Source organism: Larimichthys crocea, chromosome XII (genome assembly GCF_000972845.2).
Source record: "Larimichthys crocea isolate SSNF chromosome XII, L_crocea_2.0, whole genome shotgun sequence".
Classification (NCBI taxonomy): domain Eukaryota; kingdom Metazoa; phylum Chordata; class Actinopteri; family Sciaenidae; genus Larimichthys; species Larimichthys crocea.
This window is the reverse complement of record NC_040022.1, coordinates 24,720,209-24,748,015: the sequence shown is the minus strand read 5'-3', so window position 1 is coordinate 24,748,015 and position 27,807 is coordinate 24,720,209. Positions and strand designations below refer to the sequence as shown.

The 27,807-nt window shown below is 42.7% G+C and overlaps 1 protein-coding gene across 4 annotated transcripts in view; it reads right to left on the bottom strand.

The window, feature by feature from the left end:
• The window catches only part of cyth1a (cytohesin 1a), a 39,277-nt gene extending 11,595 nt beyond the window's left edge, over window positions 1–27,682 (bottom strand). Inside the window, exons 1-2 of one of the 4 annotated variants that reach the window (XM_010738603.3) lie at window positions 27,370–27,682; window positions 1,249–1,331 (exon numbers count right to left, since the gene is read on the bottom strand). In XM_010738603.3, the coding sequence (XP_010736905.1) occupies window positions 1,249–1,331; window positions 27,370–27,388 (102 nt within the window). In that variant the 5' untranslated portion in view covers window positions 27,389–27,682. Of the gene's footprint in view, window positions 1–1,248; window positions 1,332–7,359; window positions 7,673–12,767; window positions 13,040–21,703; window positions 22,085–27,369 lie in introns of those variants that run through there. The other 3 variants (XM_010738601.3, XM_010738602.3, XM_019261120.2) reach the window with 3 other exon arrangements.
• Window positions 27,683–27,807: the final 125 nt, after the last annotated feature.

The following is a 27,807-nucleotide window of genomic DNA, read 5'->3' as shown; positions in this document are numbered from 1 at the left end:
GCCACAAAGGGAACATCTGTCTTTTCAAGGCCTGCGCAATCACAACACATTCCTCACATGCTTGCCTCCACAAACAAAGGCTGTGCTCATACAGGAAAAAGTGGGTTGATTGTCGTGTGTAGGTTGGAGAGGGGACCAGCAGAGGAGGGTGTGGGAGGAGGGAGAGGGGTCAGTGTGCAGACCACAGAGGAGGTGAGGAGGAGAGAAGAGCATGGGGGCAAGCAGGAGTGGATAGACATGGGGGGGAGGGGCAGCAATGGCGGCCCAGGCTCATAAAAGAGAGGTTGTTGGATCACGCCTCCGATGTTTGTCTGTCAGGGCTGGCGGAAGTTGCCCACTGGGACATCTTGAGGGCAACTCTCTGTCAGGGCGTGATGGTCTGTCACCCCTGTGTGTCGTTTGCTTGCGGAGCTGGTTACTGAGTGACAGATCTGACCTGAGCAGCCAGGGTTGATTATCAGCTGTGCTCTAGGGTCAAGGCAACAGCCCAGAAAATTATCATGGGACATGAATCAAACAAACCACTTTAGGGAAATTCAGCTGAGCTGATTTGAATCTGTGCAAATCAGAGAGTACATGAGGGATATTCAACTGGCCGCATGAGCTCATTCCTCATAAGAGCATAATCCTGTTTTATCTGTATGCGGGACCATTTGCTTGTCTTGTTTTTATATCTACGTGACATTAAACTGCGCATTTTAATAAAAAACACCCAATTAGATGACTTGTGTCCATAAATGGCGGTCTACAGAGTAAACGGTTAACCAATAAATAAAAATGGTTTGCTAAGGAAGAGAGCACTTGGCAGGAAATTCCTCGCATTCCACTTAGGGTCAAATGTTTTAAGGTCTCCTTGGAGAAGAGAAATGTGTACAACTGGATAGACGGTAAAGGTTTCATCAAAAAGCTGAGGAGTTGCAGTTGTGGACGTGAGCCATATGCCTGACCCTCCTGCCTGTTGAGCATCTAAATCTCAAGCCTGTTCATTTTAAAGGGTGGATCACTTCAATATTTCATCATGATTATGAAGTTGAACTGGATCTAAAGCAGCATAGTTACATTAAAGCTTTTACAGCCAAAGTCACAGCACCCAAAAATGTGATGCAGAAGACTTACTCCAAAAGAAGTGAGAAGTATAGTAAATGCTAAAGCTGGACATTTTCTGCAGTCACACATAGTACGTGTCTGTTTTTGTATACTGTACATATGAAAATTACAACAGTCTGCATATCCCCTTTCCAGTATTACCTGAATGTCCTCCAGCAGCTCTTGCTTGCGCCGGCGGATATTCTCTAGCTCCTGCTGCTCCTCTGGAGTGAGGTCGTCCGGCACTGGGGAGAGATGCGAGAGAGAATGAAGAGTTAGGACAGAGGTGTCCAACATATAATGCACCTTTGTCATTTTCTATGCAGATTTATCCCCTGAGGTTTCTCTCTGTGCACAAAAATAACATCACACTATAATTTTCCTCCTTATCAGAAAGTGATAGAATGCCACAGCGAGACAAGTAGAGTACGCCGTAAAAAACATTCAGTGACAACCATGAGCTGATAGCAGGAAAGGGGGACGGATCAGACAGTAAAACACCCTCGCCAATAGAAAAATTAAGCGCACCTTGAAGTGGATCTAACTCTTGTGTGTAATGTGCCTGACTAAATGAAACGGCTCAGGTCAGGCCGAGGAGCATCGGTGCCAGATTGGCACAAATGTGACAGGTCTCAAAGCGCTGGCAGTCCGCCTGTCACTCACACTATAGGCTGTTATAATTAGTCTGTGCCAAGGACTAAGCGAGCAGTGTGTCCTGAATGATTGTGTTTGTGTGGCTGCGTGTGCCCAATCCCTACCTGCACTCCAAGCATAAAAAAGGGACACCACGAGTATCAGCACTCTAATAATAACAGCAGTTCAAGAACAATCCTAGTTTCACCGAGCTGGAAGAATTTTCGCTACAGTCCGTTTTTATTTCAGTCTCTGTTTGAAGGCCAAGTTATTTTTGCATTAGAACTATTTGTTATTTACCTAACTGGTAAGTTCATTTTGAAAGGATGCAGATTTGGTCCTTTCCCATGATCGCAAACACTTGTTTACACTTGCTGAAGAAATAAATGCGTGATCCAACTTGCAACAACAAAGATTAGTGAATTTAAAACAATGTTGTTCTCAGGGTAGGTACTCAAAAAAATAATAATAGTACCTTTCTGCTTTTATTATATAATACAGCAGGTCAAACAATAATAATGTGTGTGAATGACCTCAGTACATTTCTTCTGTTATTTCTGTATTTTGAAAATGCTTTTATTTTGAAGGAGCACTAAGCGTACATAGAACAGATGTTTAAAACGTGAAAACAAATAATTTAACTCCAGTCAAGAGTGGCACAAGGTATGTTTATTGTGGATATGTGTCAAGTAATTTGAAGTTAACACTTTGCCAACTTTATAAGCTAATGTATTCATTTCTTTAATGGGTAATTCTGTAGATGATATGAAACCCCATGAAGATGCTGAGTGACAGAGATGATCTTGAGCAACTCATAATAGAGTCGCTCAAGATCATCTCTGACAAGCCCCCTCCTGTGACCTCTCTCCTCCTCCTCCTCTTACTACCGCAGCAGCAGAGTTCAAAAGGTTAAAAGGGGATAGAGCCTAAGGCCGGCATGGTGGATCTCTGCAAGCGGTTAACAAGGTAATGGTTAAAGAGTGGTGGAAGCTGAGGACAAAAGGTCTCTTATTCCACCAATGACCTGGAAAGGTAATGTCCATTTTCCTTCAAATCGGCCCCACATAATCCTCAGATACAGCAGAGGTAAAACTCATGAGTAAATGCGAGTGGCTAAGCGGCGTACGCAGTGTACCTGCAGTAAAAAGGTCGGTGAAATGAAGGTTACAAAAGCTCAACTTTGGCACGGTGACAGCAATCAATGAAAAGCAGGGACGAGGCCAGCTTCGTTGTGTTGTTGAGACACACACACACGAACAAACATACACAGCTTCACGATCAGCTTCTTCAATTAAAGAATTAATCCAAATGTAAAAGACATCCTATAGAGAAAATACAGTCTGCATAATGGAGAGCACTTATTTTAATAACAAAAAGGTAATGCTACCTTCTTGCGGCAAATAGCCATGACATTCACTGGAATGTCTGCTAATATTTAACGCGGGGATAATAGACAATGGAAGTCCAAGACAAGAGTCTTATAGCGGCCCGTTAAGGAGCTCCAAAACAAAGCCACGCTGTTCCCGTCTTGTTTTCAGACAGCCGGGGGAGCGCGGCGGTCCACTCGAGGTTGACCTTTCACACATCATACCTCACAGCCTACAGTATTCGCTTGGCAAACCAGCCAAATCCATCCCAAATGTTCAACGTATCCATGGAAACCACGGTAACCTCTGCACGACTGTTCTCACTCGCGGAGGGAGCTGACGACAAAGTACAGTCGCACAACCTCTCTTTGTTTTGTTCGGATATTTCCCGCCAGAGCAGCTCACACTGAGGAAGAAATATATGTTTTGATACAGAGGCATGATGAGCCGATTTCCCGATCGACTGGCCCGAGTTAATGTCACGTTGAGTAAACCCAAAGCAGGTTGTGTGTTTCACAGCGACAAGAGGACGAGATTAAAAAAGCAGGACGTCCCTTCCACTTTCTGGAAATATGATGTCAGGTTGGGCGGTTGGCGGACGTTGAAGGGAACCACGCCACACAAAACAGGACAGCGGGACCAAACACAACACCACCGCAGCATTCCTGGCTCAGAGGAGGACCACAAAGTGAAGGACTGACAGGAGAGAAAAATTACAGAAGAACTATAATTTAACACAGAGGAGGAGACAGAGGGAGCGGAGGAACGTGATCATCTGTCTGAGCCCATCGGCAGGACAGATGCGTGATGACACAGAGGTCCTGTTATTAAAAAAGGGAAGGCTTTTTGACCAAAAGCGCCACCCTGCCACCACCCAACCGGTCAATCAGGGGGCACATGTCACCGTTTTCCTGACTCCTCCCAAAAGAATCAAACCACATCAGGGAAGGGAAAGGCCCCACCCATGCATGTGCCAGAGATGGGCACCAAGTGGGTGTTATTTCCCAGAACACAGCAGGTACAGGGAGAACCCATCCACTTAAATAAAAAAACGCTGACAGCTGCTTGTTTCTCTTCCGTATGGGAGCTCTGCTTGGCTGTCATTCAGTAAATCTACACTGGTAAGGCCAATGAAAAGAGGCTGTCATCAGAAACAAACAGGAAATGAGAAAGACAGAAGAAGACAGGGCAAACAAGGTGAACAGAGAGCGAGGGAGGGAGAGTACCTTTTTCTGTGCAAGAAACACAAACGATACTTGGATATCATCTCTTACTGAAGCGGCGTGTTCACATTTACTACTCCTCATATGCCCCCATCTATATTGAATTTCAGGAAAGCCGGTATATCCGTGATTTCCACAGGCTGAAACAAAAACACGGGCCGCCCTCATCTTTACTCCTTCAGGGACTCGAGCTGCTTGGAAAACAGGTCATTCAGCAGAATCACATGCACACGGAGGCGTGCGCACAGACCCGGGTGCAGTCACATGCACTCGCTTACACCCACACATTGACGGGCCGGGACCCGACACAGTGAGTCCCCCCTTACTGTGCCTGGCACTGCATCACAATCTGCAACTTGTTTTCTGTTTCAACTACCAACACCATCTGACCGGGACTATCCAGACTGTCATAATTCAGACTGAATCCATTACGTCACTACGAATGTGTCTATTCAGTTTCAATTTAAGAGATTTTTAACCAAAGTCAGTATCAGACACTAAGATATGAAAGGAATATAGTAATACATGAAGTAATTTACTGGATTGAATAAATAAATCTCTGGGACCGAGGTGCCACAACGTAATTTGGAAAGGTGCGATTGGAAACAGTATAATCTTTTTAATCTCCTCATTACTACCGAGTGCTGTTTACCCTAAATTTCTGACTCAAAACACCCAATACGCTCCCTTTGAGTATAATCACGGTGCCCACTCTTAAACTGGTGCATCCCTCCTTCAACACTCTGTACAAACTCTTGTGGAACTTTTGTGCCTTATACCTTTTTTTTTTAAACTCACCTCAATGCTTCATCCGAGCCCTACATCTTCATTTAACATCAATATTTTGGCATGTGTGTTCTAAAAAAGAGTCTGTCTGCAGAGTTCCTACATAGGCGAAGCAGTTTTTTTTTTTTTTTTTAAAGAGAGGGCTGGGTCAGTGGAGAACGCCGGGGAGGTGACATCAAGGGAGAAGATGCCAATTATAGCTCCCTCTCCCACATCGACGGAGCCCACTAATACACATCCTGATTGCCATCCTGGCATAAGAGGCAGACGTCTCATTTCCACCCAGATCACTTGAAGAACTCTCCTTGGAAAATAAGGAAATTAGAATTCTGAGTGCTTGTAGGATCTCTCGGACCCCCTCCTCCCTCCTCCCTGCAGATGTGACCCAATTTTAATTTAGGGAGCTCCTCTAAGCGCAAAAGGACTCCCAAAAAACAAGAGAAAAAAAAAAAACTTATTAACTAAATAAGCTCCTTACCCCCGGCTGCCCCGGGACGCTGTAACCTGTTTTAAGGTGGAATTTATGCTAAATTAAGGAATCTGGGTGTATCGCAGTAGCAGGTGGGAGACATCAATGAATTTACGCCACCACGCTGCCTATGATCTGCTGACTGAGGGAATATGCAAAGAGATACACATCCATTTCTGCAGCCACGTGGCCATACATGATTACATTTTGACGAATCGAGGCAAATGATTGACACTGGAGGCAGAAAGGTCTTTCATCTGTTTACAGCTTTCCTCCATATATTTGCAGAAGAAACAGCCTCCATTTGGTCCATACACACTTTCCATTAGGCTTGATTACCCTCTTCTTCTTCCTCCATCATCTCGCCTTTCATCTCAGTACACCTCCCCCCCTCCCCTTTTTGTTTCCAAGCCCATCATATCTCCAAAATGCAACCAAGATCATCAATTTTCTCCAGCCTTTCAACCCCCTCCCCCCTGTTCCTTTAGGCTGTTGTTGCAGCCTTTGTCCTTACATTACATAGTTTCCTTTAAACTTGCTAGAAATTAACCCTCCACCCTCATCGTCCCTGCTGGCACCAATCAATTGACCCTCAGCCTAAACCAATGAGAAGGCCAGTGATAACAAGAAGCAGTCTACTTCATGATTAGGTTTAATGCATTCAGCACGAAACACACACATACAAAGCAATCGATTACACGAGCTGGGATTGGCAAAAGCACACACATAGAAGTACGCTGATGTCTATTAAAAAGGCTCTAAGCCTTCTGCTGTTCGCTGCTAGAATAAGGAGAGGTGATTTAAAACGTGAACATCTCATGGGCTGATCTTTGATCTGAGACTGAATCTCATTACCGTAAATCCCAAGGGGACTCTCCCTCATATATTTTTGAAAGCACACACACACACACACACACACACACACACACACACACACACACACCTTCTGAACCACACAGCTTGTAACAAAGCCGAGCAGGGGCTGTGAAGGAATGCCAGTCTTTAATTTGGGCACAGACCCCAAAGAACTTGTTCAACTCTGACCTCCAGGTCCATAACTGCCTCACGCAAGAACAGATTACAAAAACGGACCACCGGTTATGGATCAAAAAGCCACAGAGCATCCAACCTGACCCGGCCTGAGGGTAGGAGGAGGCGAAGGCGGACTAACAGAGGAGAGATAACCGGAGAAGGAGCCCTGTGTTTGGCTAGGGAGGCGTGGGACGGCAAATGGCAGGAGAACACAGAGACAGTGGGAAGAGCGGTGGGACGATCACAGCTCTCCCTTTGTGTCTGCAAGTGGCCTCTCAGGACATTCCTCAACAGGGCCCAGGCACAGGGACTGACAGCCTAAGCATCCTTGGCTTTACTTGTTGGTCATCCCAGCTCACTGAAACCATCTTTTATGCCATTAAGTTCCTGTGGTCCTAAAAGCTTTAGCCTCTGGAGGATTGCTCAGACACACCTCACCCCCACTGACAGCACCACACTGCCCAGTCATTGGCCTACTGCACTGGTACTCAATCATCTCAAGTGTCAGTCAGTGGAGCTCCATTCACCGGCCTGAATCACAACAAACCAGTCTGGAGAATGACAGGACAGCCCAGCAGAGTCAAATCAGCAGGACTTCTTACCCTCGTGGACAGCCGAAGTGATTTAATCTTCAGTCCAGCGTGACCAGGGTTGAACAGAGAGTCAACGAAAACTGATCAAAGTCCCACATAACAGCAAGTACCAGAGACGACGAGCCACACAAACAACACAAGATCAATTTAATAAACACACGAGTGCTAACCTGCGCAAGAAGTCGTCCAAAAGTCTTGGGTTTTTCTGTCTTCCTCTTTACCGAGAGCCTCCTCTTCTTTTTCTACTCCACCTTATCTCTCCTCCTCGATTCAAACAAATAATGACCCAGCAGTCCTTTTCTTCTGTCACCTCGTGTGGCTTAACGTGGGTGAGCTGGACGTCCACATGGCGTGAAGTGGGAGAAAGAAGGAGCCTGCTCCTCCTCCAGTCAGGGAGAGAGAGATACTGCCGGGTTTTCTCAGCTGTACAGCGAAGCTATCAGCTCCCAGCATGCTCACGGCACACTGACACAGTCCATTTGAGGAAGGAGCCTTACTCACTACCTCACTCCCTCCTCTCCCTCCCTTTCTCTCTACTCCCTCTCTCTCTATTTTGCTGTCACTAGCATTAACATGAAGGCTCCACCCAGTGGTCATTGCCTTCTCTACCTTCTCCTTTTTCCACACACAAACACAGACAGAGCTGGGCAATATGAGAAACAATATAAAGACCTTTCTTTCAGGTGTGGTTACAGCAATAAGCTCGTCATTTTCCGATCATGTTCTCAAGTATTTGAAGATTATTTGGGATATTTTAACTGATTTGTTCTTTAAGTCATCAATTAAGAAAAATATGGATACAATTCACTTAAACAAATACTGATCTGAGCCCAAATGACATTACGGTGAATACCTGATACATAAAAAGTACTGAACTTGATGGTGGATGGTGTGTTCACTCTTCTTTGGACATATCCGGACAAACGGACACGAGTCATAAACTCCAGCTACAGCTGTTTTTATGCGTCAGCACGTTGAGCCAGGTCTCCTCTCTTTTCTGATAGTCATGCGACCAGTCACACCATCATTATCACCTCCAGTTGAACAAACACAGTCTGTGCTGAAGACAATTGTGTTTTTTTTTTCCCAAGTGCATTATCCTAATGCTAATGGGGCATGCCAAAAGACTGCACAAGATTCCCAGCATTCCTCCCCGTCGCGTCCCGGGTGAAGCGGGCGTGTGTTTTTTATTTTTACTGGATGAGTGTACACTTGCCCCAGGTGTACGCACAGCACAGAGCAGACGTTAGTGCATCTTTATGAGTCAACCTGGAGCCCTCTGCTGTCCTACAGTGACAGAGCTTCCCGTGACTCGTGTCAATATGGGATCCATGTGTTAGAAGGGTTATAGTTCGTTCTGACCTGGCGTTGACAAGCGGTGATTCATATCCTGCGCTCAAAGGAGATCCACCTGTCGAGAATAAGTCTTAAAGAAGAAGAGACTGATCTCGGAAGCACAAAAAAAAAAGATGTTGGGCCCACGTTTAATAATAATGCAATAAGAAATACTTATACTTAATACTGAAGCAGAGGAGCCTTTTTCTCAAGAGACAGACCGGTGACAGGAACTACTCTTTACTTTGTCCTTATGACTATTAGTATCACTATTACCCTTTAAAAACACCCTACAGATCCAGATGAACCTTTTTTTTTCTCTCTGGGTTACATCAAGTTTTTTCTGGGAAGTGTCGGTCATAAAGAGTCAACGTAACAAGTGTTTCATAAGAAAACATAGAAAAATGAAAAAGACTTCTTTCATAATCTTGTGACCCATTCGATTTATCTAGAGGGCCTTTTTGAGGGTCCCTTCCCTACAATTAAACCGCCCCATGTTTTTGGATTTCTTGTGTGTCCAACAACAAAAACAACCTAATCGCTAAAAAGGAAATGTCCCTGCCACTGCCCCGAGCGAACATCAACATCCCCGAAACAGTTCACAGTCAGTCTGCCGGCTGTTGTGAAGGAATGCTGGGAGCAGGAGGAGGATGTGACTGGGTGGGAACTGAAGCTGGAGAACGTATAGCTAGGGCTCACAACCGTACACACAGCTCGGGTGTAAAGCAAACATGAGGACGACTCCAGCATAAACATCCACGCACACGTAACAATACATCGTTATGAACACAAAAGATCGGCTTTTCTTAAATAATCTTCGTTCTGTTTTATTGGCATTTATCAACATTAATTGTTTTGAAAGGCCAATGTGGAGGCTTCTCAGTGTTTTCCCTCAAAAGCGGAAGTGCTATTTCTACCCACAATGCATGCCTTTGTCCCCTGATGCCGTTGGCCTTGATTCTTATCGGAGCTGTCCCACTATCAACATCCTCTCTCGCAAGTAAAACACACACACGTTTAGAAAACACATGATGGGGAAAAGCTGAATGAGCCACCAATAGTTGTTTCTTCTCCTCTCTCTCTCTCTGAGATTATTTCTGTGTTGCTTTTTCTGGAGCAAAGTGGCATAGAAACTCGAGCCCACGCACAAACTGCGGGATGTCGTTTTATGTCGAGTGTGTTGTCAAACTCTCTGCTTCCTGTTTGTGAGACGTTTCAGGGGAGGAGTGAAAGCTGTGGCTAAAAAAAAAAAACAAAAAAACACCCATCCGGTGGGAAAGGCAACGAAATGGCCATTCTTCCTTCTTCCCTAACTCTAATCCTTCAGCTCTGTAACAACATGATGGCATGCGTGCTCGACTGTGATCTGAGTAGCGCACAAAAGCCGATATGATTCGAACAAAGCAGCTATACAACTCTGCGTGCTTTGTTTACCTCTTTGACAGCGTGTCTATGGGGCCAGATCTTTCTCTGTGCATTCTTTGTATAGAAATAGTTAATACCCTAAACGTTGATTTGTAAAAAACAAGACATCTCAGGAGTGAAGCATGTAATGTAGGACTGTAGCCTGAGCACATTATACACAAGTTTGGTTTGGTGAGTTTGGTAGGCAAATCACCACACTCCTTTCAAAAATACTCTCACTATGGGAGTTCCTGCCGGGTGCCATTTTAAACGTCTGGGCGCCCGATCGACAGCACTGATCACAGAGTTTCGTCCCGCATAAGGAACATGACTCCAGGCGTGTCGAAACCTGAAAGACACTCACATCAGTGCTGGTAGAGAAGAGAGAAAAATGCAAATGATTCTGCTGCAAAAAAACACAAATGTGTGTGAGAGACAGATATGTAAACGATGACTAAAATAAAGCCTGGGAGCTAAATGCCCAGCACCCTCAATATCTACATCATCCCCTCACACACACAATAGAGAATAGAGTTTAGGACTGGTTGATCTATTCGTGGAACAGCGTCTATGCAAATCAGCTGTAACTGTCAACTGTCTATTAACATTTAATCTGTCGATTATTTTTAGGATTATTTGATTAAATGTAAGCACCCACAGTTTTGTCCTGTCAATCAATTGTCATGGCTAAAAGTTTAGACTCTGAGAAAGCTGTATGATTGTGGCTGCTCCATACTTTGAGAGAGAAACATGTTTCGTACTTCTTCGTGGCTTAAGGCGGACGCAGGTTACAGACGTTTTGAAATCCTGACTGATTTTGAAATGGGGTTGCATCACACACACACACACACACACACACACACACACGATGACAGATGCTCTTCTTTAGTCTCAAACGTGCACATGCACACAGAGACAATGGCACATGTCACACGCTATGGGATATTAAGTTTATCGTGCCAAGAAGGGGGCAACGCACCACTTCACATGATTTCATGAAGAAGCAGACAAACTAAACGGAGACTGCTGTGGTACAACTTGCTGCAGTAATGCTTCGCACTGAGAAAAAAACAACAACAAATGACAAATAACACAGGTTGACTGGATTCTTCAGAGAAGACCTGGAGGTCTAAGACTCTCTCGTTTCCACTTGGAAAGCACTGACTTCTTATATCGAGCATGTTTGATTTCATCGGGTCGGCAAACAAAACTCAACTAGGATCTTTTTCTTTTTATTATTTACTGGCAGCTTCTGCTTTCATTGTTAATGATTCATAAAATCTGTGGGCTGGGAGGGCATGAGCTTTTTTTTTTTTTGCAGCTTCTAAATGGCAGAAAAGGTTTGAGAAGTAAATCTTAGTGTGGCTGCAGGCTGCAGTGCTTAAAATGCTGTCAATGAGGGTAGACAGCCCATTTATTGTACTACTGGTTTCATTGACTGGTGATACCAACCTGAAAAATGTCAGCAATGCAGCCTGCTGAGTGTTGCTGAGCTACCAAACATGACAGCACCCCATCTGCACTGTATAGCTGCATTATAGGCGCTACGTAGAATGAACACTGGCCTGAGTGGAAAGGAAAGCTGCAACCGATGCAGAAAAAATAATGGCTAAAAATATGATTATAGAGGAGAGGATGACGATTATCAAACCACCGGGCATTAGTGCCAGGCAGGGCACATTGTTCTGGACGGCCCATTAGAGCTCTCAGCGCCGCTCATTAGGGAACCATTAGTGACAACTACTTTAACTTCCCAGACCACCCAACTCTAAGTGGCAGAGACAAATGGACTCGAAAGAGAATCTGGACTGTTCCCATCGCTCATCCCTTTAAAAAACACAACAAAAAAACAATGCAGCCAGACTCAGAAAAGAGAAAAGAGTGTGCAAGCGGCGTATAACGGGATCAGTCAGATGTTCGACTGGTCTCTAACACGATTAATTGTGACGCAAGTCAGGGGGTGCTAATTAATGCTGCCGGCCTAAATCGAGCCATAGAGATGAACAACAAAAGCTTTCCAAGTCAACTTCAAAAGGCTGCTTACGTCTATAGTAACCCCCTCTGTGGTTGTAATAAAAAATAAAAGCATCACAAGCGTCTTTTAATAGTTGCAAATGGGGCCTTTCAGTGTGGATAACAGTGATTTTAAACCTATACAAAAGCAGGAGTAATACAGAAAACTCAATACAGTGTGTGTTGCTTGCATGCTGACCCCGGGCTCTCACACCTGTTGCTGCAAGCGCTGACACTGAGGTTGTTTTGTGTGATGCAAAAAAGCCGGGCCAGACCATGAATGTGCTATTAAAGTATCTGTAACGTTACATGTGGCTTCACAATAACAACCCACAGTGCTAAAAAATTTAAAATCCACAAAAGGTGTTTATTTGTGTTTGATGTTCCACATTCAATTATGGTAAATTTGACAATAAGTAAACACTTAATACAAACTTTAACCTATAGGAGCTGTTGTTTTTTATTTATTAATTGATATTAAATGACTATATTTATGTTTTTCATGTTTTTAGGTGTCTCTTTTTTTGGTTAAATAATAAAATAAAACATGCCCCGTGTTGACTCACACTCAGACACAACAGTGTTGGCACAAATGGCAGTAAACACTGTAAACAAGGCCACAGACACATGCACAAATGGCAGTAAACACTGTAAACAAGGCCACAGACACATTCATTTGGTTTCCTGACATTTACTTTTTTAAATTTTTAAAAAAACAACCCACAAACGACAAAACTCATAGTTTCAGATTGCTGGTGAACCTCTCATGAACGTGTTTTCATCTTATAAAGGAAGAAAAACTTCTTTTCTCGACTGTTTCACTCACCTACGCCGTCTTCGGATTTTAACACCATGCTGTCTCCGCCCGGCTGCTCCGACTTTCAGAAAGTTTCAAGCGGTGTCCGAGAGGGAAAACTTCGACCAGATACTAGTATCGATAAATATATCGACCTTTTTTTTCCGATTTGTGCCGAGTTAACAGAATCCACTTGGGACTGGTTTGTTCGGTAAGTGGAGGCTCGCTGTGTCGACAGCTCAGGGAGTGGTTTGAAGACACGGAGGACTTTAACCAGCCAATGCTTCCTGCGCGCGAGCCTCTGTCAGGCGCTTACAGGAGAATCCACGAGCTTCCGCTCGTGATTTTCAGAATAAAACTCAAAAATGGCAGGCAAACCCTTTAATGTTACCCTACATGTGCAAACTCTCTTTTTCTTTTTTTTTTTTTTTGACAATGTGAAGATGCCCAAGGGCCAAAACTAACATTTGAAAAATTTTTAAAAAATAACCATAAAAGTTACATATAAATACACTGTTCTATAACAATTATCCTTTTTTGTAGTCTCCTGTACATGTCTGTTTCTGTTTTGTTTCTGTAACGCTGATGTTCTACCCTAGTACTTGTCTAGCAAATCTGCACATTCTTAAACCTGCACACTATACTCTAGTACTTTTTGTAAATATGTACACTTGTGTTTCCCTCCTTGGTTTCTATTTTTCGCTGCTGTAATAAGTGAATTTCCCCGTTGTGGGATCAATAAAGTATTATCTTATCTTATCTTATCTTTTTTTTTTTAATGACAATGTCACCCAATCTAAATTCTGCCTTTCTTTCACATCTGGAGTCAGATAACACAAAACAAATTTTATGGAATACGTTAAACTTGCATGAAGCTGATATAGATCTTAACCTCGTGTTCATTTTAAACTAAGAACTTTGAAAGTCGGTGTTAATCTACATACTGAACATTTAAATCGAACAGGAGAATAGCAACTACACAATGAGTTGGATAACAGGATGTGCAGCACTGTGTCATGAGTTCAACTCTGTATGTGTTTCTATATAAAGATTTAAACAACCCTGAATTCCTTTTTATTGCATTAAATGCCAAGTAAAGTTATAGCAAATACACTGCATTAACACCAGCCTCCTTGGCAAATTTTACCCCAGTTTACTGCAAGGATAATTTAATATTAGCCTACTTTAGAAGACTCTTATTTTGAAAGCATATCCGGTTTAAGCCTACTATCGCTGCTCAATTGACATTTTTTTCAGGCTGAAGGTGCAGCAAACGTGCCAGATGACGCGTTTTGCCGCCTGTGCGTTTCCACCCTGTTGCCTTGGGCGCTCTTACACACACACACACACACACAATACTGTTGTTAGGACCGGGTTGAGTGGGGGCAGGGTGAGTGTGATTGACACACACAGATACATACAGCACTTCACTGCTGCTGATCTTGCGCTTGGTTGCGGCGCTTAATTCACCCACATCCGCAGAGAGCAGTTTTACCTCGGAAACTTATGTAAACCATTTTTTTTTTTTTAGAAAATATCAACAACACCTGTCTGTGGCAGAAAGTGTAGTGTGTGTGTGCACGCACTAGACTTTCAGACACCTGTTGAATATTCAAATAAAGAAAATCACAGTACAGAAGTTTGATATCAGTACAAAAACTCATTAAAACTAGTGTTTTGTACAATTTTCTTGAAAAGCCACAGCAGTTTTTTTTTATCACAGGTGTTAAAATGTTTAAAGGGCTCAGTTAAAAAGCTGCTTGTCAGTGTGTGTGATGACTTCAACAAGACTACAGGGATGGTGAAGCCGGTTCTACCAAATCCCAGTGAGCAACTGTGCAACGTGTCTGATCTAGAGACGAGCAATAAAAGTCTCATCTTTTTCTGATTTATCATTTTAATGTTTCATCCTGGCCCCACAACAGACAGTATATTCATATTTTACGCTTCCTGTGATCAAAAGGTGCATCTGATGGGGGTCTCTTTGTTGTAGCACATGGGAGACATTTCTTGGCTGCATATTTCAGGGGAAACTGTTGGAGAGAGCGGAGCCAGCTTTCAATCCCCTTATTAAAAAGTGAATAAATCAGCCTGCTGTTTGTATAGCACCTGCTCGACTGCGTTGCTGTCAGATGGGAAAGGGCCGAGCCTGTCCCTGCCTGTTGATGAGCACATGAAGGCCTCGAGGAATGCTGCGCTCGCAGCCAATTGGAGAGGCCACGAGAAAAAACACCTCCTCTCTGTTTTTCTTTTCACCTCTCCAATCCCAATCTGATGTGCAAGAATGTGCAAAAGTCTGGCTGCATTTTAATTGTGTTGAGTAATGCAGGAATCAAGAGCAAATACTGGGATTCACTCCACCACAGGGAGTATCATGATGACATGAGCCCACTCTTGAAAGGCACTAGTCTGTACAGCCACTTCATTAAGGGGCTCTTCTTCAAGCTGTGGCCCATGAATGCCTCAGTTGTGTCGCTCAAACTCAACAATGTAGCCTGTGTGAAGTGAACTCTGTTCACACAAAGTTTCAATTCATTGTTACGAGTCCATCCACTCCCCCCCTCCGAGTACTGCTGTTAATCTGCGCTAAAGAACCCAGAACAAGCAAAGCCAGAGAACCGTTTGACTTTTAAATGAAAAGATGATGTTGATACCAACACACTGTTGTCGTCTGCAACTTCCTGATCTACACAAAGATGTGGTGAAATCCTTGAATTAATGCGACGTCAGTGTAGTGTGTTTATGCAAACATTAAATCAGCGTCATACTACGCTATGAAGTGTAAAAGAGGCTTTTGTTGTTGCATGTTAAAAGACATGAAGCTGATTTGAAAGTGAGATGGAGAAATTCCTTTAAAAGAATAAAGTTTTCTTCTGCTTCTGCCTCTCTGTTGTTTGGATTTATAAAGTTTTGGTTCGTGTTTTTTTTTTTCAGTTTGACAGTTTAAGGTAATTCTATACAAAAATACCGTGAGCCGTGGCCTCAAGGATCACAAAAACATGCATCAACACCTTTCTGACACATAAACAAGTTTCACAAAGGTATTTTCCACAGGGATATGAGACTGGATCGGATAATAATAAGAGATGAGACTATTATTTTGCCATTTCTGTGTTATTATTTCTTGTATTGTCACTCAAGGACACAAATCTGCTCTTTCTGCTCGAAAAGAGTGATACTTTAGTTTAAAAAACAACAACAGCAACAAAAAAACAACAACAACACAAGCTCCTTTTGACAACTTTCCAGCTGTATGTGAGCTCTCTTTAAGCAGTAAAATAAATCTGCATAAGCTGAAAGTGGCTCCACTAACACCTGGAGAACATTTTAATCTCACAAAAGCCTCAGTCATATTATGAAATAGCTGTTGTTCGTTCTTAGTGCACTATGTCAATCCTTGGATTACAGTGTTGTTGTGAGTGACCGAGCCAAGACATCCTGGTTCTCATGTTTGAAAGGTACCTCCCATCGAAACCCTATGTGTCCTATGTTCTCTCCTTGTTCCCTCCATATTGACTTTTAGTGTTTAGTGTGAGATAACCTCTCCCAGATAGTCTCTTGATAGTGTTATCATCCATATAACCATAAGAATGCAGTGACATTGCTTTAAGTTAGAGTAAATCTATGTGTTTACAGTAAATGGTCTGAATTAGAAAACTGCACTATGTGAGAACAACAATTTCCTACAAGAAGAGATGCCAAGAGTGCCCCCTGTTGTTTATCTGTAGTAATTACAGTTTTACCTGCAAAAAAGAGATTCATGAAGGCATATAACCTAGTTTCATAAATGATACCCAGACACATACATCACTATAATATAAATGAGCCATAAGCGGGAGACATTATTACACAATAACCCACATATACCTCATATTTCTTAATAGTCAGTCGTTAGGTAGCTGCAGGATGTTTTTCTCTCTGCCTCTTTAACTCACAAAAACAATAACTCCTCCTATTTTCTCAGGTTAGTTTCTGCACGGCTGCTCCAAAAGCAAGTAAACAGCCGGGCATAAACAACGAGAAATGATTACTACACGTATGGATGGCAGACATTCCTTGGCTGTGAGTTTGACTGCTCCGTGCGTGACTCATGGCACACGCTGATTTTGTAACTTTCCTTTTAAAAAGGTGCAGTCAGAGGTAATGAGACCTCTGGATGAATCCATTCCATAATTTTCCAGGTGGGGGGGGAGTTCAGACTTGAACGATAAATTACTGACATGAGTCATATGATGAATACGATTATGTAGCTCTTGTGTGACTTTTCTTACGTGGTTGTGAAGAGAAGAAAATACCCTGTAGGTGGCCACTTACTTTCCAGTTGCAAACATAAAGCTCTATTTTTTATATTTAACATGCTTTAACAGCAAGACTTTTCCTTTTCCTTTCCCTTCCCTCGGCCCACAGCAGAACTCATCCATACATATACTGCTGTCAGAAGCTGTGACTTCACAAATCAGTTTTAGGAAGACGGTGTGAAATGCAGAGAGCTCCTGATGAAGCAGGACAGCTGTCTGGAAGTCACTCTTCCTCAGGCTAGACCTGAAGCATTCTGCACTGCATACATTTCTTCAGCTGACATAGTCAGCCCAACTATCGCTGTCTTGGTAGACTACAGATGGACAAAGCATTTCTTCGTCTGTATTTAATTATGCATACGTCTTCGGGAATGGAGAAACTAAACCACCTGCTGTTCATAGATGGGTTGTGTCTGCAGGCGTGAAAGCTTGATGAGGCCAGCATGCACATTTACAGTACAACAATAAGACTTACAGTGTGTTAAAAATGTCAGAGATAGCCAAAAACGCACAACCGAAAACATTTCCATGTTCATCAACAACCATTACACCCACCCTGATCATTTCATGCTACTATAGCAAGATAAAAACCAAGAACTCAGAGAAAAACAAACCCGCCCACACCACCAGAAAGATCTTATTTTGCTAAAAGAGCTGTGAGGAGTTCATCTGCCTCTGTGTGGATTCCCACACACTCCTCTTTGAAGCAGCTCCCTGGCAGTCTGTCTCATTCAACACCCAAAAACACATCAAGCTGTGTATTGCCAGTAGAAAACAGCTCTGTACATGTGAAATGAGTCTAATGAGATTTGAACGTTATGATCTTCTTTCTTGGAAGTGTGCCCAGGATCTTACCGAACAATCAGGCCTTATACTCAATGTACAGAGATCTCTGTGCGTCAATATCAACATAAAAAGTCTGAAGTTTGCATCCCATAAGCCAGTAGTTACCCTGAGAAGGGTTGCAAGGAAAATCTGAGGGATCTTGAGATGTGAACTAAACTATCTGAGGATGGGAAATCACTCTATGCTCACATCTGACATGCATTGTGCAAGTAGATTTCATTTAAAAGCTACATTATGTAACTTTTCTACTAAAAAATAACAGCTTCAGTGTCATTTTGATCTAAGACTGACTTCTAATCAGGTGAATATTGCTTCTGTTATTCCCACTCTGTGCATTGTACACCTGTTCTTGCACTGACTTTGGTGATTCGGGTACAATCACCTGTGAGAAGTGCATAACGATTTACAACACTAATTCACACAATTAAGTCACTGATTTTGTTAAAACTGGCTAATATTTGAATATTTTTTGGGAGAAAATGTCATGTTAATGAAAATGGTTGTCCCTCTGATGTCTTTCAAATCATCTCTCAGAGTTGAGAGAGTTTTACAGAGTTACAAAGCTGTGAAATGCTGTTAGATAGTTAGCTCAGTTAAGCTGGACTGCCCGGTTTCGCAACTCAGAGCGCCAGGGGAGTGTTGGTGGTTACACTGGCAGAACAGAACAGAAGTTTTGGACCACTGGGAGAAGTAGTTTTTCAGGCTGAGGCTGGACTAAGCTCAGACGAAAGGAGACAGCTAGTGAGCAAGAGGCCAGCAAGCAAGCGAAAATCTTGTACTGGCTTTTAGTAATGGGCAAGGTAAAATAAACTGCTGCAAGACGGCCACAGAGCTTGGCTTCTTGCTGTTGGGCTAGTAACATTACCTGGCTTATGTTGCACTCGTTTTGCATTTGGCTGTGGAAGCAAAGTCACCCATTAACAAGTTTGTGATTATAGTACTGTAATCATAACAAACGTACGTGTAGAGCCCATATTTATAACAGCGCAGCGGTATATAAGTGAATCGCACAAACTGCCAAATCGAAACAAATACCAAGACTTACATAATCCTCAGATGAACAGTCTGTTGCTATAGCAACCCAACAATTCTATAGCAGATCCCACCATGTTCAATCTACCACTTTGTCAGCTTTGTGACTCAGCAAAGGCGCCTTTATCTAGAGCGTTACTATTTTATTATAGATGTTTTAGAAGAATTTCATCTTTCTATGCTCAGTGTCAGGCGTGTCCAAGTAAATACTGAATTACTTTTCTTTTTTACTTTTACTGTGACCTTTCACTGGTTATACTTGAATTAATTAATTTTACAGAATGTCTCTAATGAATCAAGTATCCTTGTTATTCTTCTAAACTACAGCACTTGGTGGAATTTCACTAGTGTTGTTGTCAAATTTCACAGTTTCAAAACGGCAGTTTGCTTTCACCACCCGTTACTGGAAGTGTATTTAACTTCCTATGTAGCCGTGCATCTACATGCATAACAAGTGGTGGTAGAAGATAGGAAGAGAATTGTAGCTATACATTATACAGATAATAAAATATGGAAATATTAATGTTTGGGCCCAATTAGACTCCAAAGAGTTCAAACTTCTTGTCAGAAGTCCATTAATTTAAAATTCAGATTTGGGTTTATTGGATTTCATCTGTTTACATAGAGCGTATGAACATCACTTGTATTTGACAGCTGACACCCAAGACAAGGATTATTATTAATATTAAGACAAGTCGTTTAGTATTGAGGTAACAAAACAATATTAGTAACAACAATATTTTTTTGAGCAGTCAACGACAACAAGGACATCCAGGACCCCACCAATAACATTAGGGTTAACGGGTCACAAGCCAAAAAAGGCTGGCACCCATTATTGTTAGCACCATTACCCACTATCACCCCTGCACCATCCCCTCCTTTACAACAAGCTGATTTGGCAAATATTCTCGAACACTGGCTGCTGCTGACCGGCTTGTTTATGCTCCCAAGCAGATCACTTTGTCCTCAACTGCACCCTGGAGCCCACACAAGTAGTTTCCATGTCAGAAAACCAAGTCAAAGCCCGGGCACACCTGCCGACCCTCATAACTGTGCTGATATTAATCAGCTGAATTACTATCACATCCGTGATACGCTGCATATTATCAGTCCCAGGCCTGTCGTGTGGATTAACTGGACATGTTGCACTCAGAGTGACTGTGAATGTGAAGCTCACACTAACGTGTACGGTCAGAAAGGGCACTGAGATGACACTGTACATGTGCTAAATTGATTTAGATGACTGAGAGAACACATAAAGACGTTGTGAAGTCAGACATCAGCGTATGAGGTCAGGCAGCTTTTTTTTAAACTTCTCACTCATGTTTGTGCTTGGCTCTTTTTTTCAACCTGTCAACGAGCATCTTGCTATATTTTAAGGTATGATTTAATAGTTCTGCTGATACAGTGTGAACTTGCTGGACAAGCATGAGTCACACATGAATCACTTGCATGATTCACGGTCAAATACAGAAACACCAACACACACACACAACACCACCCAATCTCTTCTCGAATGTAATGGCTGCTATCGCATTTTCTTTCTTTATTTTTTTTTTACAGTTTAAGCAAAAAAAAAAAATCTGACACTTGCAGGCGGTTGAGAGCTGAAATGAAACCTTTGGGAATACATTGCTTTCAGCCTACAAACTGAACCGGAGGCTGAATATTGAAACTGCAAACTGGTGTTATAACAAGAACTTTTTCTTCAATTCTGCCCAACATGTCAAATCCATTTTTTAGTTTGCTTGACAAAAATCTGTCAAAACCCTCCTGCTGCCAAGCTCTTGACACCAGAACAAACCACATTACTTCCCTTTGAATATCCAAAACGAATAAAGTCCCTTCTTTTCACGCAGGTCCGTGATGCTGATTCAGGTGTTTTGAAATCACTGAGACAGCACCGCTTCCCCTTGCTACACACTCAGTCAGCTGATTCACAGCCGCTTTAGTCATGTCAACAGTGCTTTAAACAGCGCGAACGTGCACACCACCCCTGTGCTTTAGTGTAATTCAGTTGCAAACCTAACCCCACACGACAGATCACAAACACATCAGCTCCATCATAGTTCAGATCTTGCTATTACTACAGTGTGAAAGGACAAATATAGGAACATGGTGACAGATGGTGAGTATACAAAAAAAAAAAAAAAAGCTTCTAAAGAGGCCAACGTCTCAGCCAGCTCTACTTCTGCCTTCTCCTCCATCTGTAATTAAACTGGGAAAGCACAGAGAGTTTGTTTATCCAGGTTTAGGAGGAGATCTCTGGCAAACACAACCCCGTCGTCATCCTTGTTATCAAAAGGATACAGCAACTACTAACAGGGACAAGGAGAGATGTTCTGGTGTACAGCCAAGCAGGGTTGGAACAGAGACATGAACATGTCAGTGCGTGGCTGTGTTTTCACCTGAGGTTTCAATTAGTTTGGCAGTGGATGTATGCAAGACCTGCTGGAGATTGGATCTGCTCAGTAAGTAATAACATTATCTTGTGCACTCTCTCTCTTTCTCTCGGGATGTGTGTGCACAGCACAGAGGTTTAAGTTGTGCTTAATGAGAGAGCCCTCCTTGGCCACGAGAAGTCATCCCTCTATTTCTGTCCAACTGTTATCATTATCTGGTGGAGCCATGTGTTTGTGCACACACATACACATATACACATAGTCAACAGGTCTACCAAAAGTCATTCAAAAGTAATGGTGTATTTAAGTTCAATGATAGCACATGCCAAAAAAAGACAGCTGCCATACCACAATGATGCATTATTAGGGCCTGCAGCTGTGACTTTACCTGGAGTTTCTTGGGGTGAGTTCACAGCTGGACACAAGAACGTCTGAAGGCTGGACACGCAAAGTTCACTCACGGTCCCCATGGTTTTAATGTAATATGTCTATTTATGAGTGAAGGTATGTCTCCGTTAGTTAGTTAGTTAGTTAGTTAGTGGCTGCTCCCTCCTGATGGATTCAGATCGAGATTGGAGGAAAGAGGGAAGCTGCGAAGGGCCAGACTCCCCGCTGTGGCTGCTGAGAGTCACTCCGAGCTCCCGTCCATGGAGAGGCTCCCAGCTGTAAGGTCCTGTACTTCACCTAATCCCACTGACTGGATGAATCCTCCGCCCCGCCGGCCAACCGCTCACGCTCACCTACTTTCTCTTCCCTCTAGATTTGAATGTGCAACTTGCTAGGAAGCTGATATCACTTCTGCTTTCTCCCTGTTCCCCTTTTGTGCTGGTGTCTCAGCCTCCCTCTATCCTCCTCTGCTCTCTCTCCTTTTCTCTCTTTCTCTCTCTCTCTCTCTCTTTCTGACTCTCTCTCTCTCCCACTTGCACTCTCTTGCTACTAACATACTAATTCAAGTGGATATTATTAGACTTAACAAATTGCACGCACAAATGTAAAAGTCAGGCTATATTTTGAAGCTGTAATTGTCTTGTCAACACTAAAATGTAAAAAAATTAATTAGAGGAACAATTAGGGAGAAAGTTTCGCTATGCGTTAGAATTACGGTGAACTATCAGCAGCACGTCGCTCTGTTTTGCGCGCTGTTTGAGTTCCATCTCTACCCTCTGCTTAGCTTCTAGTCACTCATCATTTTTGGCTTCAAAAGCCGTGTAACATAAAAAAAATCAAGATTTCATTGTTGCTTGGCAACGGGGGTAGAAGAAATTATTTGCTCCTGGGCAAAACACTGTGAGCCATTTGTTTTGATTAGATTATTTTCACACCTATTTGAGGTTTATTCACCACAACACAATCACACTTTGTTCGTACATACACACATTCATAACTAAATAGAGTAGTCCAGCTGTACCACAGATGATGATCAATGACATTTGATTATGTTTTGGATTTTCACTTCCTCTTGTTGAGGAAAGCGGAAATGTGTACCTCCACTCTGCCACTCTAAATTAGCCTGCTTGTCACTCACAAAAAGTGTCTCTCACTCCTTAACAACAGCCTCTCTCATTCGGTGTCAGTCATTAATTAATTTTTCAACTCTACCCTCTCCGTCAATCTGCCATCAAGGCCGGTGTGTCAACCACTCGGGCTTGCGGGGGCAATTACCGGAGGTGGATGTGGCACATACTGCATTTCTACAGTTTGCATGGCTATGACATCACCTCTGATCCAACAATAATCATCCCGGGTTCATCGCCAGAGGGCCGAGTGCCTCGAAGTGACCCCTTCATGAACTGCAAAGTCAGTCGTGACCACTTTAAAATGCAGCAGCTGCACATCACCCAGAGGAGCAGCTCTGTCATGGGAGGAACAGCCGCACAGCACACCGTGAAGTCAGCACAAATGTTTCTCTTCTCTTTTTTAGTATGCATATTCCTCTCGGCTCCACGTTACCTCTCTGAATCAGAGTGTGTTGTCAGCAACTTCCAGAGCACCTGCAGGGAGGATAAACAAGTGGATAGATAGATAGATAGATAGATAGATAGATAGATAGATAGATGCAATTCCTCGAATGGCCACTTGAGGCTGGCTACAGACCATGTTAATCTCCATAAAGGCCCATGGCAAAATGTCCAACTTCACAGTAGAAATAAACGTGTTTATAGCCTGGCACAAAAAAACAGGAGCACCCAGGCATCATTTAGCCCGCCTCTGGTCCACTGATCATCCACAGCTCTGCCGATTTTTAGATTAGCTGGGAGGCGGGGGAGGCAGGACCGGTTGAGAAGCGATGGCAGCCAGAACCCTAAGCTTCAAAATGGCTCTTCAGACGTCACACTATACGCTATCCATTCTTTATACCGTCAGCGATTATACATAGAAAACTGTAAGTGCTTGCACACAGTTTCAGTTCATTATGCTTAATAATCCCTCATCAGGCTTCGCAGGTTGTCCTAAACATTCAGAGAGTGCCAATTGCACCAGCGTCTTGGATCAGCCTGGACCTCATGTAGCACCATGGAGCAAGTTTTTAATGTGTTAGTCTCTGTTTTCTTTATGTCATGCATGAACAAGATGGTTTGAAACTAACCCTCTGATCTACAGGTGGTGGTAAAGAGCAAAAATCTGCAGCATCACACCAGCAAACATGGGGAAAAAGAAGAAGACCCCTGAGAAGTAAACAATGCAGGAAATCGGCTTTGCAAATGTTTTATGATGAAAAAGAAATGCATTCAGCATATTTGTTAGACCATAAGAAGCGCACTGTAGTGAGTAACACTATATATAAACATTGTCTACAAGAAAACTCAAGGGTAGTTCACATAAATACCAGTAAACAATGATCAGTTACACAGTGGATATTGCAATTAGAGATTTGGATGATTCTTTGATCCCGCAGAGAGCTTATGTTAGTCTGGAGGTCAAAAACCATCCAAACCTGTGCTAAATTGTTCAGTTTGGATTAAAACACAACATAAACATTCACACACATGCTCAGTTCAGCGAACTGTGAAGAGTCACCAGTCATGGCATGGAACAAAGAAACTGCAGGAGAAACATTTTTCTCTCTGCTTGAACTAAAAGTGTAAATAAACTTTATAAAAACTGACTGAAAGCCACTATAATGTATTACTATTAGAGCAGTAATCCTTTATAAGACCCTGCAACCTCAACCTCAAAAGTTATTAATTGAAAAAATAAAACTTCCCTGTGGCATTCAATACACATTAAAAATATTTGATCCAGCTACATTCAAATGATTAAATGCCACATTGAAATGATTAAATGCGGCCTTGCATCAAGAGGCAAACTTCTGAGATTTCCTTCACACAGTGCTGCGTCCTGGCCTTGAACTGGACCCAAAATAACACTCTTACTACTTGAGCTGTTATGCATACATGCCACCAGGTGGACATACAGCAGTACAACACCTTTATTCTTAGTTCACCAAAACAGGCCAGAAGAAGGCACACCAAGTGAAATTTACCACACGTCATATTCAGATTTAATTCTTCTATGAAATATGCGCAGGCTGGAGCACTTGTGTGCAAATATTACAAGCAGCTGCCTCAGGAGACGAGGTGATGAAAATCACTTTGTGTTCAAACAGTCAGTCAGGTAGGCTGACAAGTCTCCTGTGCGATCAAAGAGTTCCCCCCCCCACTCTGACCTTAAACCTACAGAACGCTTGCTGATCTGTGTTGGTGAAACTCCTACATAGTACATATCAGTGACTAACAACTGGCTTGGGTGGGAGCAGAACAAGCACCTCTGCTGGTACAACTCCACTGAATACTCACCAGAATAAAGCTTAACGGGCTAAATATAGCTTGAATAACATCTTCCTAATAGTAAGTTGCTGCACCATAGCCCACATTTCTCACAAAGCCTGCCTTTGTGTGCTTCTTGTTATCTACTTCTCTTTGTGACTGGGGTAGATTTTTATTTTATAATTATTTTTAGATTCTTACATGGTTAAGTAAAGGTGTCAGACGTCAACTTTCATCTCTTTTATTTCATAATGAATATGTCAGCGTGAGTCCACTGAGATTTTGCTGCTGCTGCTTTGACAGTTTTTCCTCTGAGCTTGCTTTCAGCATAAGAGGGGCTTATGTTCTGGAGTAAACCTGTTTTATCGCAAGAGCAGAGGAATAGCATAGAGTAAAAAAAAAACAAAAAACATTACAGCCCTGCAGAAGAAACTATATTTCCGTAAATCACACAGTTAAGAGGAGGGGTCAAAATAAGAGAAGACACCCATAACCACAGCAACCACACATACCTGGCGCTATAGTGCACCACACCTAGAAAGCAGGCACACCGTTTCCTTTGTGTGCACAAAGTTTCATTATGCAAAAGAAAACTGAGCTGCACTGACAGGTAGATGGCAAAAGAGCACGGAAAGAAAAGAAAAAAAGAGAAGCTGCAGCTTTTGAAGTGAGTCTTGAAACAGAGCAGCACCCAATGAATCCCAAGATAGCTGGTTTAGGGCACAGCACCTATAGCAACATCACAGGAACAGAGTGCAAAAACACAGTATGGTAATACTGTCATAAATTCTAGAAGGTGACGCAACATATGTGTCGGCAAAATATGCAGATTATCCTTAGATGCACTCCAAGTCTCCACACGCATATAAAAGTCTTTGTTGCATAAGTCTGGTCTACATCAATAATAAAACAGAGGTAAGACTCACTCGCACAGGGGTGCCAAAACAAAGATGTGAGAGTCAAGTCTCGACAATGGATGAATTACTTTCTTTCCTCTCTCCTTCTCAGACTTCAATTATGCTGAACAGTCACGGCGCTCAGGGACAGAAGAGATGATAGGACTTATACTTACTCATTCACATCCACAAGCCGCTGATTTGACTGAGGAGGTGTCAGAGTGTTATTTGAATGTGTCGGGAGCTCAAGAGCGTCCCCCTGCTCTTATGCTTGACAGTTTAGCACATAATTACATAATCGTTGACTGAGTCTTCAGCTGAATTGCAAATGGTGACAAATACATATGATTATCCATCTTGGGAGCAAACATGCTGTATGAGTTGTCCAGAAGTCACTACTAGACCATGTGTGCCATGTATTTAATATGTCAAAAACTCAATCAAGAGGCGAATACTTTAGATCCGTAAGAGGAAAAATAAAGTACAGTATGAGAGTGCAAAATCTCAAAGCTGTTTTTCCGACTTAGATTCAATTTTAACTTTTTTTTTTTTTTTTTAATCTCTCATATGTGACTCACAGACGCCCTCCCTTCTTTTAACAGAGCATCAGTTGATATCTTGCAATGAGGCCATTGCTGGTGGATCTATTTTGAGATGCATTAAGCTCACAGAAAAACTAAAACTGCTAAATAATTGAGATGAAGCCTCTATCATAGCCTAAAGTGAGCCATCAGCTAACTCATCACAGCCTGACATCAGGGATGGCTCATCCCATACATTATATAGACTGAAGTTCCTGTAAGGATGTTTCTTAGCAATGATCCTGTTTTTTTAATATATATATATAAAACAGCATTTTGTGAAACTGTGTCATCTTAAAAGCCCCTGCACCTCCGACGAGCTGGTATGAATAAATCAGTTTGTATCTTAATTCCCACAAGAACATGAACTTTTTACTGCATTTAGTCTTGTGTGTAAATATGTGGATTTCTACAATGTTCGCCATGCTGTCATAGCTGCAGTGAGATGCTTAATAATTCATCATTTAAAATCCCTTTTGGCTGTGAATACTACAGAGGCCACCTGTTTTTAAGCTGGTTTATAAAAAAAAAAAAACCCAACAGTGCACTTCCCTTTCCTGTCCATGCACTAAAATAAACATGATGAATGAGTGATGAGCTCCTTTATGACTTTACAAAATTACAATCAGTCATGCTGTCATTAAAAACTCCCACCAATCAGTCAGACTGGCAGCAGTATGAAGATCTATGTTTAGTATCATCTGTCATTTCTGTACTCTTGGTACGAGCACCAATGCTGAGGCATACACTCATGGTGCAGTTAGGCTCGGATGCCAAACAGTGTCTGTAAGAGTGAGGATGAAGACAAACCGTAATGCTCCCCCTCCATCCTGGTGGTCCTGATGCTGCTGCAGGCGTCACTAACCCGGGGATGTCTCTCGCCAAGCGCCCGCAGCAATCCGGATACCTTCGTCCTCTCCTTTCCGGTGTCTTCTCCGCTCTGCCTTCGCTCACTTCCCTCCCACCCCCAGCTTTTTCAACTTGATGGCAGGTTCTCCAAATATTGCAAGCTCACCCTTAAGGTGGCACTTTTCAGCTTTGTTGTCGTTTTGTTTTTGCCCTGCCTTCCCACTAACCCTTCAGGAAAAAGCGTCTGTACGCGTGTGTGTGTGTCGGTGTTGGGCAGGCTGGTGATACGCGTCCAGAGAAGCCGGTGCACATGCTGGCCCCTCCCATCCCAGATGTGATGTCACACTCTAACTTATTATTTAACCAACAACTTTGATGAATGCAGGTGTGATTCATGTG